Raw genomic sequence first — 21,086 nt, 5'->3', positions numbered from 1 at the left:
ATTACAAGTTGGACAGTGTGCAGGGGGTTATTTTCTACTAAATCCTTATTCGGCCATGCTGTCTCATGAAATAGATGTGCAAAGTATATTTAAGTAGTAACATGCAACATGGAAATGTTAAAGAAACTACTGCCAGCTCAACACAATCCATTGGTAATTTTAGCCTTAGTCCTATCTCTGCGAGGCAAATAGCTAATCATAGTATAGAGTCTTAGGGTGGCACTTAGGCTGGTCAATCAGCACACGCCCCTGCAAAACAAAGAAGGTTATGAGTGTATATTAAAGATTAGGCTGCAGAGGAGAACAAAAGATCACTCAGGTTTAAAATGTTTTTTCACCAACAGCCTGGTGCTGTGAGGTGTTAGTGGGTGGGGCATGCATCTGCGGGCCGGGTGACATTTTCCACTTAAATATACGCGGTGCATCGAGGCACAACATAATGAGACATGTGAGTGCATTTCTCTCCTGCTGCAAGGAACGCATGTCTACAGTCCTCACCAGTGACGGCATCCGAGGAAAAAGAGTTTCTGGCGCCTCTGACTGTGGGAATCTGTGTCAGACAGCTGGAAAATGCCTCAAGATGATAAGTTTAAGCGGGAGCGCTGATTCGGAGCGCACGTTTCCAAAAGCGCATGAGAGACGCGCAACACGCCAGCGGACTTTGGAGAGGATAGAGCGCACAGGAGCGCACAGGTAGGTTGAACCTCATCTCCTGAATATCACTGCATTAACAACAATACAGAGGGTTTATGAAGTGGATGGATTTAAACTCTTTTTTTGTGAAATATGTCAGCTATCGGCGAATACTTTATGGTTTTTATTTTGTGATTTTTTTTTTAAAAAAGAACGTATTTCCAATTAAAGGACTTAAACGTGTCGTAAGTTTGGATACGTTTCCCGCTTGTATTTGGTAAATGTAAAGAGGCAGTCACGTAGCTCGAATATCTGTGGGATATAGCTCTTTAATTTAAAAAAAAAAAAAAAACCATATATAAGCTATCCAGCACCTGTGAGGCTGAAGGGGGCAGGGGCTGCATGTGTTTGTTTTCTCAACACGATGCTGCGGGATGAGCGTCACTCCCGTGTTTTTTCTGCAGCTCGGTTCACTGATTCTCACGTCCCACCATTTATTTGTGCAACACGGTTTCACAGCCTCGGGTCCAAACGTCTGACAGATGAAGGTTAGTTGATTATTTATTATCTTAGGTCAACCCGCAAGCCGGCAGGTGAGGGTGGCCTTGAGTTGAATTTGGACTAAACATTCATGCTTCTGTTGGGGATACTCTGAAAACATTAAGACCACAACAAAACAGGAATCAGGCTTTGGTTTAGTTGAGTGAAGACAGTCATGATACATTTATGTTAATCCAGGGCGTTTACGGCATGAATATTTTTATTAAAAATGACTCTTATTAATTGATAAAACAGTCATTTACAGTGTTAATAACCTGTAGAAAATGTTTGGAAAAAATGGGCAACATACTCCAAACACTTTGGCAGGCAGATGAGGGGAACGCTGACTGTACATTTTGCATTTAGGTGACAAATTAATGAAATACAGAAACATCAATAAGATATGAGAGCAACAGGTGCACCTGAGTTTTAGCTGAAGACATGGTAATTGAATATTTGTGAAACTTGAGCTCAACTGGCTGTTGTGTCTCGCTGTATAACGTCAATAAACGCCTGTAGTGTAACTATTATGTGTCTTTGTTCACGTCTCCTTAAAATTCTCATCCAGAAAATGTTTGGAAAGGTTAATCGGTTGTGGGGAAATGTCCGAGATGCACGAGGCAGCCTGTGCCGACTGCTGACGTGTTGTGTTGTTGCGAGATTTTCAACATCATATGGGTTCAGTTGGTAGGAAGCCAACTTTCTAAATGGCTAAAATTCTGCAAAGAACTTTAGTTATTGCACCTTTGCATTGGTGTTGGTGGGATATCAAACAGGCCTGACACTAATTTAAAGGATAAGGGTGCAAGGTAGTGACCAAACCTTTTTTTTCCTAAAAACACGTTAGTGCAGACTTTTAATAGGTAGTGCAATAAAAACAAAGGACATGTACTTCATGAACGCATGAGAAGTCAGAGCATGTTGGCCACTTGCCCACACAATTGAGTGGAAAGTTTCCTCTTTCTGGGTAAATATGGGTACATTGCCCTGACAGAGCCCAGCTGTGAGAGCGTTAGGTAGAATTCTCATAGAGCCCTATGGACATTGTGGTTTTCTTTATTTGCGAGCATTTAATGGAAAAAAAACTCTAAATGTGTATGCATCTTTTTTTCTGTTCCCAGCTGTTTCCTTGTAATCTGAACGGACTCCGGCTCTCCCTTCCGTCATCATGGATGGCTTCAATTGGACGATGATTTCTGAGAGCGACGGCGTCTCTCCCTCCCAGCCGTTCCACAGCTACCCCACCTCCAGGAATACATCAGAGATGGCTACTCCGATGCCCTTTGATGTGGTCACCGCTGTCGCCTACGCCGTCGTCTTCATCGTGGGTCTCCTGGGAAACACTCTGGCCATCTACGTGGTGGTCCGCTATGCCAAAATGAAGACAGTGACCAACATGTACATCCTTAATTTAGCCCTGGCGGATGAACTCTACATCCTGGGGATTCCCTTCTTGGGCACCAACAGTGTGCTCTCTAACTGGCCATTTGGGGATTTTTTCTGCAAGGTGTGCATGACTGCCGACACCATGAGCCAGTTTGCTTCCACCTTTTGCCTGATAGTGATGAGCATCGATCGTTACATGGCCGTGGTTCATCCGATCCGCAGTTCTAAATGGCGGAAACCTCAGGTGGCAAAGGTTTTAAACTGCATGGTTTGGGTCGTGTCCTTCTTGGTGGTTCTGCCGGTCACGATTTACTCAAATGTACAGCAAGAGCTGAACACCTGTAACATCACCTGGCCTGATCCGCAAGAGCTGTGGGCCGTCGTCTTCATCCTCTACACATCCATCCTGGGCTTCTACGGTCCTCTGGTCATCATCTGCCTCTGCTACCTGCTCATTGTCATCAAGGTAAGGAGGCGGATCAAATTACATCTGTCTTTGTGTAACTCAGTCTTCTTTCTAATCTTATGAAACCTCTTCTTTCAGGTGAGGTCTGCAGGTGTGCGAGCGGGCCTGACTAAGCGCCGTAAGTCAGAGCGTAAGGTGACGCGCATGGTGGTGATCATCGTGGTCGTGTTCGTACTTTGTTGGTTTCCCTTCTACACCACCAACACGGTCAACCTGATCCACATCATCCCCGAGACCAAAGCCACCACCGCCATCTACTTCATCCTGGTCATCCTCACATATGTCAACTCCTGTGCCAACCCCGTCCTCTACGGCTTCCTGTCCGACAACTTCAAGCAGAGCTTCCAGAAGGTGATCTGCGTCCACAAGCCCAACAGTGTCTGCACGACGGAGAAGAAGGGAGGCAGGAGGAAGGCACCGCAGGAAAACCACATTCCCATTTACACAGCGGGGAATCACGCGCAGAATGGAAAACAGCAGAGCGCTCAGGTATTTTGCAAAAAAGATGATCGAAGACATTTACATCCACTTCACAGTTTGAGCTCGGATGAATTGAAGGGTTTATTTCTGCAAGCAGGTCTTTTTATCTGACTTGATTCTAACAGAAGTGGTCGAGGACTTTCCTGCTGAGGACAGTTAGAAAACCAGAAACAACACATTTAAGTTCCCAATGTTGAACTGATTCCAGACTGGAAGCAAAGTGAACACATAAACAAGCCATCAACAACAGATAGTTTCAGTATCTTGTTGACGGGTTTGGAATCGGGCTGACGGAGGTCTTTCAAAGTGTGCCCAGCCCGTAAAACATATATACCATATAAATACCTATACCATGAGCAAGCAACCTAGCAACATCTGGCAACAGTGGCAAGAAAAACCGTCAGAAACCTCTAGCTGAACCAAACCACCAAAGCTGTTTTCACACATGCACTCCTGAAAATATCTAGATCATTTCAAAAGGATTGCTCCTGAAATTCTCCTGACCTGGCTGTTCACATATGCACTTCAACAGAACAACCATATCTACAAAAGAGAGGAAAAGAACTGATGAACAGAAAACATAATCCAGCCGTTTAATAACGTGCACAGAGATCGTCCTTCTCGCCCGAGTGTTTGTTTTTATTCATCTTTTGGCTTTCGCCTTCAATTAAATAGGCAAGTGGATAGAGTAGAAACTGCAGGAAGGTTTTGAACCCTGGATCGCCCTCTTGGAGGGACTACCGCCTCCATACATCGGGCGTGACATAACCGCTTGGCCCTCAGCGAACCCAAATGATCGTTTATCAGGCGACAATTTGAATCAATTGTCCTCAATTTTGACTGTTTTCTGAGTATTTATCTTACCTTTAGAGCAGTCTGGTAGTGTGAATTTAAACGTCCGTTAAAGTGAGGAACCTCCCTGATTTATACACTAATATTTTTGACAGGACTGAAGCGAGCGTTAACCTTCCCGGTTGCTCTACACTGAGTTAATCACAATCCTTTAACATCAACCAAAAAGTCCTCTGCTCTCCTGATCTGTTCATCATTCTGCTTTTATGTCACCTCTAATCGTTGTGTCTCGTTTCAGCAGCAGGTCCAGCTTGAAGTCATTGGAGACTTCGACAGCGAGCCTTTAACTTCAAAAACAGTCGTCAACAGCCAGACATGCCTATGATGCTCATCCTGACGCACCACAAACTACAACCAAGCACCGTTAACCCGTGATCCGTTGACTGATTGGAAATGTATCCGTCTTGAACACTGACGCTCTCTGTGTCTCGGGACTTTGCTCGGAGGACTTAAAGAGGAAATTGGAGATAAGACAACATGAAGCGTCCATCATTCAACTTGAGATTCTTGCTTGAACTTTATTTCTTTGTGATGTGAGGCGCTGCTGTATCAAACTGAAGCCAACACTAAATACAGTGTTGGTTATTGACCAGCGCTTAGTTAGTTTTTAAATATATCTGTTCTGCAGTAAAGCCTTAAAAATAACTTTCAGGTATGGAAGAAGTTGCTGTTAGAAAAGTGCATTTTGAGGCTTTTTTTGAACAGGTGACTTCCCCCTGCTCAATGCCGTTCTCATTTGATCTGCTCTATCTGTGCTGTGGTTCCTCTCTTCTGTTGTTCTTTTCCCTCCTTTAGAATATGCAGTATTTTATTTGCATTGTGATAGATAGTGTGACCTGGTGGTTCATTGTGAGATGGTTTGAATATTGTTGCTGGTCATGGCTCTTATATTTCCTTTGGTGCGTCATCTTTTAAAAGCTTTTTATACGGTTTGAAAAAAAAAAAAGGCCCGTGCAGTCGAGGATCTTCCTCCTGTGGATTTTTAATTTCTCCTCTTTGTTCTGAAACGACTTCTCCTGCAGTGGACACACGCCGTGGTCAAACTCATCCTCTGAACCTCAGAAACAAACTGTCTACTGAGGAATCTGATGAACTATGAACTTCGACTTAAGATGCTGACATTATTTTGGAAGTTGCTGGACAACACTGTTTGAATCTTTGTAGTTAAATGAGTCATGACCATGTGAACACGTTCCTGGTGAGTCTGAGCTTTTTAACAATGAAACCACCCTGTGAGATGGACCCGAGGAAACCTCGACCAGGAGACAAGGGGATTCTCTTTTCTTTCTTGTTTTTGATAGAAACACTGTGAATTTTAAAATATTGGGTCATTTTAGAAATGGATTCTTGGTTTCCTCATACGTTTGAAACCAATGTTAACTTAGTCACTCTGTAAAGGAAGACATCTTGATTATTAATAAACGATCATGTCTGTTTTGCATGTTTGTCTGCATTCATGAGTATAAAGTCAGCCTGCCGTTATGTGAGCAGCTTTCCCATGAAATAACAGTCTGACATTTAAAGTCACCAGAATTTAAAACTCCAATGGAAGGTCTGTGTTTAGATTTATTAAACACAGATTTATTTCCAGGTTTTCAATGAATCCCATTTCTAAAGGGATCCGTGGCGGCTTAAAAAATGGTTTGACACAGAAAATAAAACTCTTAAAAGCTGATGTCAACAAAATGAAGGGAGGCCGTTTTTCCCTGAGAGCTTTTTCCTTTTAAAGGCAGGGTTGGTAATTTCCTCCAGATCCACTTTTAAAGATTGTGGTTGAAATTGTCTTTAGGTCCTGACAGAAATTAATAACTCAGGTGCTCTGAAAAAGGAACAAAGAAAATCCGTCATCTGTAGCAGTTGTAAGCCTTTAAAAACTTCCACCAATGTCTGCCACGAGGTACCAATCTGAAGAACCAATCACACGCCTCCCTTTCTCCCTGCTCGCTCTCTACCCCATGCATGCACGAGCCCACACTCAAAGCATGAGCTGAGGTCCGCTTCTGGACTAACGGCGCTCGTGCACGTAAGTGAGGGGGCGTGGCTTTTGAGGGAGCACAGAGGGGAGGGGGTGGGTGCAGACGGAGCACTGAGGGAAGGCTACTTTTAAAATCATGCTAGTTTTTTTAAATAATTAACCCTGCCTTTAAATTGTTAATTGCAGTGGGATTCTTTGTTGTTTATTTTGACCTGATTATCGATTTAGAAGCTCGTTCATTTTTATTTTTTTAATTATCCAAACACAGAGTGGAAATTAAAGTGTTTAGGAAGGTAATCCTCCATATCTGTGTATACTGTACCTAAGCAGGCCCCTCTTTGATTGTCTTGAACCCTCATCGCGAGTCTGTTTACTGACAGTCTGTCTCTATGCGGGTGTGAAGGTAGAAACACACTGCGGGCCTTCTGCAGCTCCTGGTGAGCTCTGTGTTTATGGTCACGCTGCCTCCGTCCCATCTACTCAATTATTAAACGTTATAAGACAATCCACTGGTTTAAATCTCGGGTTGTTTCAGAGAATTGGCTCAGTTATGCACACATACCCTTATATTCTCACATTATTCCTACTGTTTACTATTTCTTTTTTGGCTTCTTTTGAAAAAGCTGTTTTTTAAACCTTTAAATCAACCAGGTGTTAAAATATCTGGGCATGAATGTGTTTCCTGTTAGCTTGTTAGCCTGTTAGCTCGTTAGCCTGTTGTAACAAGGACAAACTGCAGAGAGTCTCATGTTCTGCACATGGATGTGAATGTTTCAGACAGGTTTTCTACTTTAGTTTTAGAATTTAAAAAAAAAGTGTGCATATTTTATCTCACATTATTCCACAATGGTCTATTCCAACTGAGAATTTCAAACTATCAAGTTCTTGTCAATAAAAACGCCTCAAACTATTTAATCTCAAGCTTCTTAGCGACAGTGCTTAAGTAGCTTTTCTTGCCCACTTTTCATGTGATCTCCGTCTACTGAGTGCAGAAACACACAAGCCCTGGAAGATCACCTCGAAAACTCAAGCTTCATCCAAAGGCAGCTGGACAACTGGTTGGAGAACATGAGGACGTTTCACCTCTCCTCCGAAAGGCTTCTTCAGTTCTAGAATTCTAGCTTTGAATATACCATGACCTGGATGACTGAAAACCTACACAGACATCTTTGGATACAGTGTTGTATGAATTTATGAGCTTTTTAAATGTGTTCATGATTTAATCGGTCAGCAGGAATCACACCACACCTGGCTGTTCAAACACACACGATATGTTTGTTGATCATGAGAAGTCAATGAGAGGAGGAGGAGGAGGAGAGTATTTTACCTCACTCTAAAAAAATAAACCTCGGCCCTAGAGGTTACAGTGAAGATAGGAATGCAGGCTGTGATTGTCGTGGAGGTGAAAGAGATGCTCCAACAACAGTTGTGGCAGCTGAAAAAAACTCCCAGTGTGATTAATTAGAGCCGAGTGCCGTGCCCTTCTCCCACCCACAGCGTCTTTTCCTCCCTCTGCAAGGGGGGAGGCAGGATCTCTCTGCTAATTTCAATTATTTATAATAAAGCCAAACACAAAGAGGATGCATGATGTGCGTAAGTGTATCACAACAAACTGAAACCAGGATAACGATCCAAACATGACAGAGGGTCCAAAGTGTTTTATGCGTCAAGAAAAAAAGCAGAGGAAGGACAATATGGATAAAAGAAGAGAAAGTCTCAGTTGACATTTCAAGCTTAACAATGAAATGAATAATCTCTATGAAGAGATTCTATAAGAATGAGTAAATGATGGATGTAAGTATGGGAGGTGTCAAAGTGTTCGTTGACCAGCATGTATCACTGAGCTTTGCAAGCCTCTGTGTAACTTATTATTTACAGTCAAAGTGAGACTCAGAGGCAGATGAACAGACATTCCTCTTGGAGGAGTAATGAACAAACAAATATGATCGTTTTTACGTTGCAGACATATCTGAAGGGCTAATTTCACTTCTCTGTTGATCTGAAAACACAGTCCCATCTGAGGCTTCAAAGTGGACAGTAAACAATGCAGAAAACAAGCTCTTAGCTGGACGTCATCTACCCCTCACTGCAGGCTATTCTGACATTTCCATCAGATGAAAGCTGATGGGATCTGAGATTGCAGCCTGAATAAAAGTGTCACAAAAACCTGAATATGTTGGACCGTCGCTCACCATCGATGATGGTTTGATGACTACAAATTCTCATAATTATGTTTGTTCACTCAGCATCTGTCCACATGATCGATGCTTGAGCTTTGTGCAGACAAAGTGTCATTCTCTCCACACAGGTTACTTTTTCACCTACGCACGTTTAATAGTTTGCTGAGCAACTACACTTCAGAGGTAGGCGAGGAGCAGCATGGCGTGGATCAGTGTCAGCAGCAATTAAAGCTGCTAAAGCTCATGGCCATTTCCATGCTTTTACCAAAAGCTGCACAAATAATACAGACAGGTCTCCTTCAATTTCAGGGACTTTTTGGGGAAGAATGAAGACCTAAAACTCTTGTCTTGGTCCAAATGTATGTTTTATAAGCTGTTTATCTCCATGGAGAAAGCCAATTCTTCTGGCTGAACGATTTCAGTTTTTGCATTTGTTATGTAATGTGTCATTTTGTGTAACACTTTGTCTGCTGTGTTTCAGCACATGCAGTATTTTAGGTGAAGCTGTGACAGACTAAACTTGGACCTATCCCCATGGATTCTGTCCTGATGGCAGCCGCTGTCGTCTTTAATATAAACACAGAAAAATGCTTCGCTGGTGCTTTAAACAAGCCTCACAATGTGCGTGTGTGTTTGTGTGTGTGAACATGTGTTTGTGTGTGTGTGGGAGTAAGATGTTGGCAGATGACACATAAAGCCATCCATTATCTTTAACAGAAAAAGGTCATCACATCTCCTCATCTGTTTTTGCTTTACAATTGTAGGCGACACTTGACTCCTCTCAAATGTACGAGCTGTCAATCACTGAACTCACACGGGGCATCAGTTTAAGGAGAAGCAGCAAATTTTGATGGGAGGACAGCAGGACAACGTGTTAACTCAGTATGAGAGGAGGACGGTGCACGTTTATGTCAGCAGACCGAGAGGAGATTTAAGCTCAGTGTAACTTCAAGTCAAGGACAACCCTTACATTATACTCCATTCAGTAGGGATGTAATGATACCTCTTTATACGAGTACACATTTATATGAAATGGATGAGACATAAAGACGTTATGATGGAGTCTAATCATTTCTTATTCTTTTCTAATCTTGTAAAAAAAATATATTATTGACTCTCATGAAGTCTCTCCTGAATGACATGAAGAATGCAACAGGAACCTGAGCGCTCTTTCAACGTAAGCAAAGTCAAACATGATTAATGTGATGCTTTGCTCTTACTGAACTTTCAGCAGGCTTTTGTGTTTGTGTGTTTGTGTCTTATAACTGATCTGTAACTTCCGCCCTGATTACTGATCGCCCTTCAAACATCACGAGGTAAAGCAGCTTGTATAGCTTTAAATCAGAGGAAGGTGACTTCTAGCTTTCAATCAGACAATGAAAGCTAGGTTTTGAAAGTTTCTGACAAGTCAGAAAATTGATTGCAGTTCCCTACAAATACATGTACGTGCACTTCCTCACATATGGTGCAGGATGAAGGTTGTGTTAGATTATATATTTGCGTGAACGGCTGAAGAGAGAGAGGAAATATGAGGGAAGAGAGTGGAGGGTGAAATGCATCAAACAGCGTCAGGACCAGGAATCAATCCTGCAACCGGTAAGACGAGGACTGAAGCCTGAGTCCAAGGGGGCGCCCGCTCTACCGACTGAGTAAAACCAGCAGCTGACAGCTTTATTTTGCAGCGTTGTTGTTGTTTTACGAGATGCTAACAGCAATTCATAACCTCCGAGATGTAACAGGGGGGGACCTGATGCTGTCATTATGTTGTGCCTTCATGTAAAAGCTGACACTTCCTGTACTTTCTCTTTAAAAATGGATGCATAAAATGTGAAACATTATCAAGATGAGACAATCAGCCACAGAGCGTACTAGTCAGATAAATATAGAAAGTGTGTTCTAACTCCATGCTGATGTTCTCGAGTTTGTGTGTTCCCTATAGGAGCTGATTCAGGAAATGATGCTCTGAGCCAAGCTCTGGCCCAATGTCAGTCTGACTAGGAAGATTTGTAGGATAGAAATATGCTAATAGACAAGGCCGTCCATAAGGGAGGAAAAAGGGGAAAGCTCTCTGGGGCCCATAAAAGGTCAGCAAAAACACAACCCATCCTCAATATAAGCAATGACAACACAGCTCTACAAGCTCATCGGATGTGGAGGCAAATTTTTGCCACTGATTCAATAAGTATGCATTGATATTAAATGATATCTGCACATGTGGCCATTAACTCAGTCTTTAAGGAGCCCAGCCACTGTGGCCTGCTAATAGACTGTGAGCGTCTGTTGTTCCATGCAGGAGAGATATGAGCTCTAATTTTACAAATATTTACAATGCATTTAAATCATCATCAATCATCACGGTAAACAGAACAGAAATGTAATAACTAAGCAAGCAATTATTGAACAATGAGCATTAAATCTGCACTGTTCATCAGCCTATAAGCTGTTAGAGCTGCCCATGTCAGCATCATGGCGTCAAACATTTCATTTTTCATCCAATCGTCATCATTCTTAAGACTTTACAGATAAAGCTCTAATTTACTCAGTGGGAATAACTGAGGTTGCACAGATGCCATAATAGAGGTATTGTTAACCTAGGTCAAGCTCCGGCTTATGTCACTGTGCTTCTGAGACCATATAACACCAGCAGGTCCCTGAGATCCCCTGACCAGAGTCTGCTGGTTGTTCCTCGCACGAGGCTGAAAACAAAAGGAGACTGGGCCTTTGAGGTTGTGGCACCTACATGTTGGACCGGTCTTCCCTCTGAACTGAGAGCCTCGACCTCTGTGGACACTTTTAAAAAGCAGCTAAAGACCCATCTGTTCAGACATGCCTCTGTTTGATCTGTCCGTATTTGATTTTATGTGACTGTCTGTTCATAATATCTTCAATTCTTTATTGTGAAGCACTTTTGTGACCTCTTTTCTTAAAAGATGCTATATAAATAAAATTTACTTACTTACTTCTTACCTATTTACTAAGATATATGTGCTTTAAAGTGACAGAGCTACATGTGTAACATCTGTAGGATATTATAATCTTAGACTTGTGTCTTTGTGATATTATTTTAATTTAGTCAGTGGCTCGGTTTCAATGGCAATGTGTCCGTTTTCATGAAAGAGTGAAACATTGTTAGCGTGTATTTTTAGAATCATGAGTGTTCACCGCCCTCTGGTGGTCACAGTATAGAATTACAACACCCCGTTGAATTAACAGTGAAAGGTGTGACTATAAATATTCTTATTATTTATAGTATGCTCCTCTGTTCATCTGCTTTTATATTCTATTTTATTCCAATAAAACTTAAACTTCCATGATCTTCTAATTTAGTGTACACACAACCCGCGATGTGGTATCGTGCATGTGTCTGTATCAAGCTGTTGTCTTTTATTATGCTTTAATTAAATAAATCAATAAAAATACCGATGCATATCACAAAGTTGTTCATGTGATCATGACTCATACAAACGTAACACAAGAAGACCTCAAAGTTGCCATATTTTAAAATGACTTGCTTCTTCACATTGATCACACAGGCCATGGCAATAAACAATCCTCTGCCACCAGGGGGCAGTATTTTATCACTTTGGACCCTCTGACTGTCCTTGGAATATTTCAGCCTCCTCACAGAAACAAACAGGTAGTGAGGGGCTGGTGGGAGGTGGTGCTGTTGCGCACAAGCCGCTAACCCCTGCGCAAACTCCAGTTCAACTGCACGCACGTTCTGCGATCGGACGTTATGGATAATTGTCGACGCAGAGGTGAGCTCCAGGTGATCTGCTCGGCATAACACGGCTGCCGTTTCTGGCTCTGAAGTCTGCGCGCAGCGGAGGATCACTTTTGGAGTCGTTCGCAGTGCGCTCCAGCCTGACACACGATCTGGAGGACTGCTCGCATCGTTTTCTCAAAGTTTGCTGCCTTGTTGCATCTATTTCTCTCCGTGGTGTTTCTCCCTTTCACAGTGCATTTTGGAGTTTTTTTTTTGTTGTTGTTGTGTGTGTGTTATTCTAATATGGGGGAAAGCGTGCGTATCGGGCTGATGTGTTTTTGCTCCGTGGAAGTCTAGCCCCTCTATACGCTCATATTTTGCATTTTTTTAATCATCAAACATTAACTGGACTCTGCAGGAGGATTTACAACTTCACAACGGGAGGAAATGGCCAGCGAGCGGAAACCCCGGCTTTGTATCATAGCTAAAGCGGAGGGTGGCTTTGGGTTTCACTTACATGGGGAGAAAGGGAAGAGCGGACAGTTCATCCGCAAAGTGGAGCCCGGCTCTCCTGCAGAAGCGTCGGGGCTGCGCGCTGGGGACCGTGTGGTGGCAGTGAATGGGGTGAACGTGGAGAAAGAGACGCACCACCAGGTAAGTTCAACATATTTCTTCCTTTACTTTCTGTTACTAGACGGATTTTTGATGGCCTGAGCAGGGCTTTGTAGCAACAGGTCGCAGTGTTTGGAGCATGCACACTGACACTTAGTTGCATGGGACAGTTACTGTAACAATCAGGCCAAAAAAAAAAAGCCCCCACGCCTCCCTCCTCCTGATGCAAGCTCTCACTGTGAAACTTTCCATTCAGCTTCTCTCCCAAGCTGATAGTTTGCCCACATGAAAACAATCTTTCCATGTTTGCAATTCCATCACATAATGTCTTTCCTTGTGACTAACCTGCACAGTAGCCAACCTTTATTTTAAAGGTGCTAAGAGCATGCTGTCAGGCTGCATATTGTTCCAGGGGTGCATTACTGAAAGACAACATTATGACGTCACTGGTGAAGTCTGAGTTTCAGGACATTTAAATGTCTTCAGCTACATCGCTTTCTCCACCTCTGTTTTCATGTGGAGACTTTGAATCAGCAGCGTGTGTTTCACTCAGGGGCCCCTGCTGGTGGTCAGATGGGGACAGCAGGCTCCGATAATCTTTTTCCCCAAACACACAGACAGTTGCTCTGTGACCTTGATGCAACAAAGACAACAACAAACCAGTTGAACTTTGTGTTCGGTGCACTCAGAACGACTCTGCTGCCTTGATGCTTTTTATCTTACTTCACACAAAGGAGTAGGGGAAGGGCACCGTGTGTCAGAGAGTTGTTTCTCCACATCTCTAACAATGAGTGAGGTTGTCTTTTACCTGCTTTGTGTAAAGTGTCTCGAGATAAAACTTGTTATGAATTGGCGCTGTACAAATAAAGATTGATGGATTGATCTCCAAGGTTTTCCAATGAAAAGTTGTGAGGTTGTCTAAACTGCCTTTACTGGAGGGGTCTGCCATACAGTAAACTCTCAGTCATAACTCTACAATCATGATGATGGAAACAATGATGCTCACAGCCGGTGGGAAGATTAGACCAGAAACCAGGATTTCATTCTTAGAGACCCCCTTTAAACCTCTCCTCTGCCCAGTCTACTGAGAGACATCTCTACAATATGGTTTTGTGTCCATTAATCAATCGAAACCATGTCAAAATGATTTTCTAATTTCCCTCACTGATTCAAAAGAGTGCAAGATGCCACCACAGCTTCCTCAAGCTCATTATTTCCTGCTTTGTCCAACAGATGAACCAAGATAAGATAAGAGGCTGGAACAAGATTTTTTTTAAATTTTTGTTTAAACTATGACTTCAGCTTCAACCTGGACACAACGGTTTGCAAATTTGTAAATACTTTTCAGATACCATGCGTTTTCAAGATGATGCAAAGTCCATTATTTGAAGGATCAACTGTGTAAGAAAGTGCTGGAAGTTAAAAACTACATCTATTTTATAAGACAGTTGGTAGGAAAGAGGTTAATCCATAGCACACATTTGTTTCCAAGATCAGCGTACTGAAAACATGAGAGCAGGTGGAAGAGTGTTTGTGTTGGAGTGGGATACAAATACGTATCGATATTGTTTAATGAACACGGCAGGATCTTTTGGTATTTTCATATTTCTGTCATGACTCTGACAGCACTCCACATTCACCTGTAAGCAAAGTGTGAATGTGTTCAAAATGTTCTGCACTGAATGGAGGCTTCAACAGAGAAACAGAACAAGGTGATTCTTTAACAGAAGTGGTCCGGACTCGTTCTCTGCAGCAAATATTCTGGACTGTTTTCATGCTTTTTTCAAATGACCTCTCGTCTCGTCTCTCAGGTGGTTCAGAGGATCAAAGCTTTGGAGAATGAGACCAGGCTGCTGGTGGTCGACAACGAGACCCACGAGAGCCTGCGCAGCCTCCGCCTCACGGCCACGGAGGAGATGGCCGTCCTCGGGGTCGGGCCTCCTTCCACCTCCTCCTCGCCCCAAGCCTCCCCCTCCCACCCCCCCTCCTCCTCTGTCCCCTCCACCCCGAGCAAGAAGCGGGAGAACGGCTCGGTGTCCAAGCAGCCGGTCGTAGCGAGCAACCAGGTGCAGAAGCCCACCAGGAGGTCCCCGTCCAAGGCTGCCAAGAAGGTAAGCTGGACCCCACTACAGAGAGATCTACACTGCAACCAGCAGGTTCATTATCTTCACGCAGCTATATGCAGCATTACATCTCGTCTTCCTTTGGTTCAAAATGGGAGTGCGAGGATCTAAACGGAGACCTGACAGAGGTCGCTCAAAATATCTCATTAAGTTTTTGACTCTGTAGCACCAAGCCTCCTGAAACTCCAAGCTGAAGTATCATGATCGCTGACGCTGACAGACATTTCCATCAGGATAGAAGAGTTGTTTAGAATAACTGGTCAAAAATGTGGTCTAAAAGAGGCTGGTAATGAGTCTTATATAGCGGCCTCAGGTGAAATATTGAAACTGTCTTGTTGTGTCAACCCAACAAGCTGTAAAAAACATTCTGACTGAAACCAAACAAAGAAAAAGTTCATCAGTAAATATTTACACTGGAAACACTGAAACCAGCAAAATGACTTGGAGGTATAGATGAACCTTTTGAATTGACACGCATTTGTCTTCCTGCACGGAAAGATGACGTAACACTCAGTCTCATGTCTGCACGGTAAATATGACGCTAAACACAGAAGTGCAAAGAGACAGGGAAGAGAGGAAGCAGCTAACCATGGCTCAATATGAAGGTTTAATAAAGTACTGTGCTTGTTCAGTTTACAAAATAAAGTGCTAAATGTTGTTTCCACCAGTACAAAAACCTAACCTTAAAAAAAAGACATATTTGTTTCATATTTATATTCTTTAAACTTGTGTTAAACTCTGAAAAACGAAAACAAGGCTTTTAAACCTGTTTTTTTTGGCATTTTCAGTCATTCTAATATTTGCGTCCTCTCATTACCATATGATTCCTCATTACATAAAGGCTAATTATATATTTCAGCATTCTTAGAATTCAGCAAACTCCTAAACTGCAGAGTTAAAATACTGAAAGCATAGCAGACAGACTGCGGGCGATGAGTCGACGCTCTTAACAGATTCTCCTCGGCTCAGACCTGCTTTCAACCCAGACTTGTTTTCATGTCGCTCTGCCAGTTTCAGACGAGATGAGAAGATGTCATGCAAGTTTCCATCCTGTTGTGCAGCCTTCCATGCATGCATGTATGTATATGTGTCTATACGTGTGTGTCGAAGAGGGGGCGGGGGGGGGGGGGGTATCTGGAAGTGTTCAAGAAGTTGTGTTAGAGGTCAAAGGGAGGGAGAGGGGTCAAAAGGTCAGAAGTCGGGAATCTGCTAGAGGACGACGCAGTGACTCTGCAGAATCGGAAATCCAAGGAAATCCTAAAAAATGAAGAAGAGCTGGAGGGAGATTTTCTGAATGCCTTTCTGTTAGAGATTCTGAATAGTAGAGATGTTTTCTTTTTATTCTTTCAGGCTATTTAAAGCTCAGCTTTCTGTGTTTATTATCGACAGAGTTACATAAAGCGGAATAGTCATCTGATACATTTTTTTTTTTTTTTTTTTTTTCATGTACTGTTTGATTATTCCATGCTGACACGGAAAACAGGATGTGTTTCCGTCCACTCTGTCCCCTGGAACACAGAAATCTGATTGGCTTTGGTTTCACATGGTCCCTATCAGCAAGGAGGACGGGGGCCACTCAAACTTCTGCTTTCTGCATTTACACAACATGTGTTTTCACTTAGCTCAGCCCTGCCAAAATGTGAGCAGCCACTCAGGCTCTGTTTCTCCCCGCGCAGTGACAGGGCCAATCAGTTAAATCTTAAACGTGTGTCTTTGTTTGGCTTTGGCTTTTTGTGACCTGTGGGGAAGGAATCACAGTGCGCGCTGGGGTCGGGGTTGGCCTCGGCTAAGACTCGTGAAATGCTGAAAGGTCTCTCGTTTCTCTCTTTCTCCCGGACGTTAATGGCTCTAATGAAAGGCTGGAGAGAAGGTTTGGCAGGATGAGCATCAGCAGTGTTTTGGGGGGAAAAAAAGCTGGAAAATTGGAGGTCATTGAACGAGCTGCTGTTGGAACGTTGATTTTATACAACTTGATTTGCATTGACTGACCATAAACTACCGTCTCTGTCTTTCAAACGAGCCCTTGTTAGTCTGGTGGACGTCTCTGTTTCTCGTCCCATCAGAAAGAAAGCTGCTCCACCACACACTAATGACGCTGCACGCTGAAACAGCATACCGTGTCTCGTGTGTAGCCTGGCAAGAAGCTTTTGGCAATCACTGCTGTGTAATATTGCTTCAACAAAAGCAGAGGGAAAAAAAAACAGACTGACCAGTAACCAAACCATTAATCACCGCGTTAACAATCAGAGCTTTTTTTCCGTCGTGGTGTTTGTGTGACTTGGACAGCTGTTTAAGTTGACTCAGTTTGTTGTGAGATGTTTCGCTGAGGGCAGCACATTTCCTCATTTTATTCACAAGAAGAGGCAGGAGAGAAAGAACGAGAAAGAGAGAGAGAGGAGAGCAGACGGGATGAGGGAACCCGAGACTGAGAGCAGCCAATAACAACCCTCGAAGATTTGTGGGAAGGAGTTTCAGGAAATGGGGCCCCCCTCTTTTGGGGGGCAGGTTAGAGGGGGGGAAGCAAAAGTTTGCAGGGTATGTGGAGTCCAACAGTGGGGGTGGGGGGGGGGGGGGGGGGGGGGGGGGTCTGATGGTTCTCGGTCCTTCCTGGTCCATGTGTCATTATGTCAGAGATGGTGGTTGCGTATGTGCACATGGGCCGAACCCTTTGCTATGTTTGCAGCCGCTGGCCTTCTGCTGAGGATTGCATGAAGATTGTATTTAGTGCAGGAAATATGAACGGGCAGAGAGATTCAGACATACAGAGGGCCTGAGGTGAAAGGGACAGCTTTTAAGTTGTAGTTTTGGCACGCTTATCAACAGTTATCTACACTTCAAGCTGCAGCATTGGCTGCTTCACACATCTCATGAAGGTACTTCAGGTGCATTCAACCCTCACAGTTTTTTTTCAGTTTCAAAGTAATCCAGTAATACTCGTCTGTATACCTCCCAGGTTTCATTAACAACAGGGGATGCTAATGGATAATTCAGCATTATTCCAATGCTGGAAATGTGCTAAATTGTAAACAAAGATAAGCCAAAAAAACAAAAAAACAAATGTAGCTTTTTGCTAACAGTGGAAGCCCCTAAAGGCACACACACACACCGTCGACTCCACACACACACACATTTCCAAGTATGTAAAGAGGAAACAGGGGTAGACATGAGCCCTTTCTGAAGCTTTTATCACTTGCACATTTAGCCAGTAAATTTCCCCTCTCAAGATTTTTGTGTGATTGTGTGTGTTCCCCTGGTTACCTGACACTGCCTGTATGTTTTATGACCACTCATCTCCCCTTAACCCCCCACAGGTTTTTGATCTCTTTTCCTGTGTTTACTTGTACATTCTTGAAGCTCTGCACATATGGATGTCCATACCCTCTAATTCCCCTCCATCTGATTGCATTTAAAAAAAAAACTAAAAAAAAAAACTTCAAATCATGATGCAAAAATATCATCTCTAGTTTGCTCATTTCTTCAAAGCTTTGCAGCACAACAGGAGTGCAGCTGAGTCATGTCAGCTTATTAGAAATCCAATGTTCAGGCACTAATAGGCTATTACTGTTGACAATGACTGACAGTGAACCACACGACCTCATAACAACCTTTTATAAAACCTGAAGACTGTAGAGGCGTTTTTCATCCCCATATTGAGAGAGTGACCGGCTGATGATGTCACTGAGTTCATCTCTCTCTGCTCTGAAATTATTAGGAGATGAGGGTAGGGACATTTGTGTTAAAATGTTGACGGCACAATAAACAGCCATGGAGGTACAGATATCTGACATTTACGCTGACGTAACAATACCGTGTATTTAACTCTGTTGCCGCCATCTGTGTTTGTGCGTAGCAGCGGACTACATCAAACACGTTTAGCAGAAACAATACTTGATTCTTTTGTTTTCATGGGAAAGGTAGAGACGCTTCAAGAACATCATGACTGCGCTGTGACGTGTATCGTTTTACACACACACACACACACACACACACACACACACACACACACACACACACACACACACACACACACACACACACACACACACACACACACACACACACACACACACACACACACACACACACACACACACACACACACACACTAACACTACAGCTGCAGATTCAGTGTCAGATGTCACTTTCTAACTTTATTTTCTAAGTCCCTAACGTACAAGAACAAACGCCTTTAAACTTCCATTGCTTGTGTTTCTTGGTCGTACTTTTGACATTAATTCTAATATCTAATATATGTACTCACTGAATGCATGCTTTGGACATTGTTTCAAAGGCAAACACGCTCATGCAGCAGCATACAGAGATATGATTACATTTTACACAAGTGCATCAGACAGACAGAGGCTGTCATGTGTCTGGCTCTTTTAAAGGAGGTTGCCATGTTTTGGGGGGCGGACATCGTCTCTTTCGCCGTCCTCTCACTTCTCACAGACTAAATCTCCCCCTCTCTCTGATGCTCTATCAAAAACATAAACATGTTATGGCCTTTCCCTGTTGTTCTTTCCAGCCCCCGCTGCTGCACACCTGGCTGCCGTAGCATCATGGCTTGCTGGGAAGTCAATGGAAAGTTGTTGCCATAGCTACAGTCAGCATCGGGATTGGTGTGCTGGAAAGATGCACGCAGAAAAAAATAAAGGAAAGTAAAAGGTTTGATGCAACGTGCAAGAGGAAAATAAAGAGAAAAGGGAGCATGCAAGTCAAGTGTCTCTGTTTGTCTGATATTACAAGTTTGACCTTGTAGAGGATGAAACATGCCGTGTTTTGGCTCAGTCAGAGCGACCCAGCTGCTAGCACACATGTTGACATGTGAACAAGTCTGTATGTTGTAATAAACTTCACTCCAACATGTGTAGAGTGTGCAGAGGCCTGTTAGAGATCATCTGCTCCTTGTAGAGAATGTACACACACACATCTGTTAAAACACAGAGAGAGAGGGGTGTGTGTGTTTGTGGAGGTTTGTGTGTGTCTTTGAACGGCCAGGAATGTAATTCAGATCTGTGTGACATAGGTACCATCATAACATTGGTTGTTTTTTATTCAGGGTGCAGGACTGTGTGCATCTTTGTGCACAATAATCAGAGGACACAAACTCTGTTTCATGCCTAAACAAAGACAGAGACTAAACAACACAAACTCAAAGTACACAAGAGAGTCACACCAGTTTTTACAAAATCCTTATGCAAAAAGAGAACTTCTGTAAATACTCAAACATCTGCATCTTTTTAGTCTGGGAGAGAAAGAGAGCTGCGTGAGAAGATCTCGGACAGAGAAAACCCGTTTCTAAGGGTCAGGGCTCGAGGTCAAGGGGGGGTCAGGATTTAATAAACACAAATAGTAACACTCTGTGAGAGAGAGGGCAACGGAAGAAGAGATGTCTTTTGTGGTAATGAACAAAATAAAAGACGTGTTGCAGTAATGCATCAGACATGCTTTATCATAAACTGAATAAATACTGGACGCACCAACCATGACATCCACTCATGGTTTGACATTTGGCCACCATGTTGGTTTTTCGGGGCTAGAAGAAGTGACCACATTTGACCACAGCTGTAAAAGAAGCTAAGGGAGCTCGCTCACCTAAATGTCTTGAGTGAGAGCGTCAGGTACCGGCTCACTTTGACGAACCTCTCTATATCTTCTCTTCTCTCCAGAGGCAGTGGTGATTCTAGAGTCTGTTGGCGCTGTACGCTAAAATCAACTAGGGGGCCCTCCAACCAGCGTTCATCGTGTCTGCCAGTGTCCTGATGCTTACTCCTCTTGCTTTTTCTCTCTCCTATATACCGATTATTCTCCTTTGGTTTTCGCTGCAGTAATTCATGCAACACTTGGCCGGGCAACAAGAGTGGGTGCTGTCGTTGCAAGATTTGAACAATTTTTGGCCACTGCTTTGGTTTAAGTTTTTTTGTAGAGCCCTCAGGGGGCCCCCTACTGGTCTGGGGCCCCAAGCAGTTGCCTGCCTTGCCTGTTGACAAGCAGCGCCTCTGTCCGGAGGGAAGCCGAGGACAATCCTGACTCCTGTATGCAGTGACCAGCAAATAAGTTCATGTATAATTAACACACAATAAGGCAACAAGTCAGGAACAGCAAGTGGAGTTTATCTGCTACTTAGTGCAAA

The 21,086-nt window shown here is 43.2% G+C and overlaps 2 protein-coding genes across 5 annotated transcripts in view; both read left to right on the top strand.

Annotated features, from left to right (window-relative positions):
* Positions 1 to 416: 416 nt before the first annotated feature.
* Positions 417 to 5,798, top strand: LOC132954519 (somatostatin receptor type 5-like). Of its 3 annotated transcripts, none has more exons than XM_061027089.1 (4): positions 417 to 693; positions 2,295 to 3,025; positions 3,104 to 3,514; positions 4,596 to 5,798. In XM_061027089.1, the coding sequence occupies exons 2-4, from the start codon at positions 2,342 to 2,344 to the stop codon at positions 4,680 to 4,682; spliced, it is 1,182 nt and encodes a 393-aa protein (XP_060883072.1). In that variant the 5' UTR covers positions 417 to 693; positions 2,295 to 2,341; the 3' UTR covers positions 4,683 to 5,798. The 3 variants fall into 3 exon arrangements, with proteins under 3 accessions (XP_060883072.1, XP_060883074.1, XP_060883073.1); XM_061027091.1 differs by having other exon boundaries at positions 418 to 693; positions 4,599 to 5,798; XM_061027090.1 differs by lacking the exon at positions 417 to 693 and adding an exon at positions 877 to 1,181.
* Positions 5,799 to 12,149: 6,351 nt separating this feature from the next.
* Positions 12,150 to 21,086, top strand: part of LOC132954518 (Na(+)/H(+) exchange regulatory cofactor NHE-RF2) — a 36,219-nt gene continuing 27,282 nt past the window's right edge. The window contains exons 1-3 of one of the 2 annotated variants that reach the window (XM_061027086.1): positions 12,150 to 12,270; positions 12,637 to 12,872; positions 14,642 to 14,941. In XM_061027086.1, coding sequence (XP_060883069.1) covers positions 12,249 to 12,270; positions 12,637 to 12,872; positions 14,642 to 14,941 — 558 coding nt within the window. In that variant the 5' untranslated portion in view covers positions 12,150 to 12,248. Of the gene's footprint in view, positions 12,419 to 12,636; positions 12,873 to 14,641; positions 14,942 to 21,086 lie in introns of both variants that reach the window. The other variant, XM_061027087.1, reaches the window with a different exon arrangement.

This window comes from Labrus mixtus, chromosome 20, assembly GCF_963584025.1.
Source record: "Labrus mixtus chromosome 20, fLabMix1.1, whole genome shotgun sequence".
NCBI classification, from domain to species: Eukaryota; Metazoa; Chordata; class Actinopteri; order Labriformes; family Labridae; genus Labrus; species Labrus mixtus.
This window is presented reverse-complemented; position numbering and strand designations above follow the sequence as displayed.

What these genes read in the sequence shown, in the direction of transcription:
- LOC132954519 (XM_061027089.1), top strand. Translation starts at nt 2,342, where the DNA reads ATGGATGGCTTCAATTGGACGATGATTTCTGAGAGCGACGGCGTCTCT. An exon ending in ACCTGCTCATTGTCATCAAG is followed by an intron (nt 3,026 to 3,103) that starts GTAAGGAGGCGG and finishes CTCTTCTTTCAG; the next exon opens with GTGAGGTCTGCAGGTGTGCG. An exon ending in GAAAACAGCAGAGCGCTCAG is followed by an intron (nt 3,515 to 4,595) that starts GTATTTTGCAAA and finishes GTCTCGTTTCAG; the next exon opens with CAGCAGGTCCAGCTTGAAGT.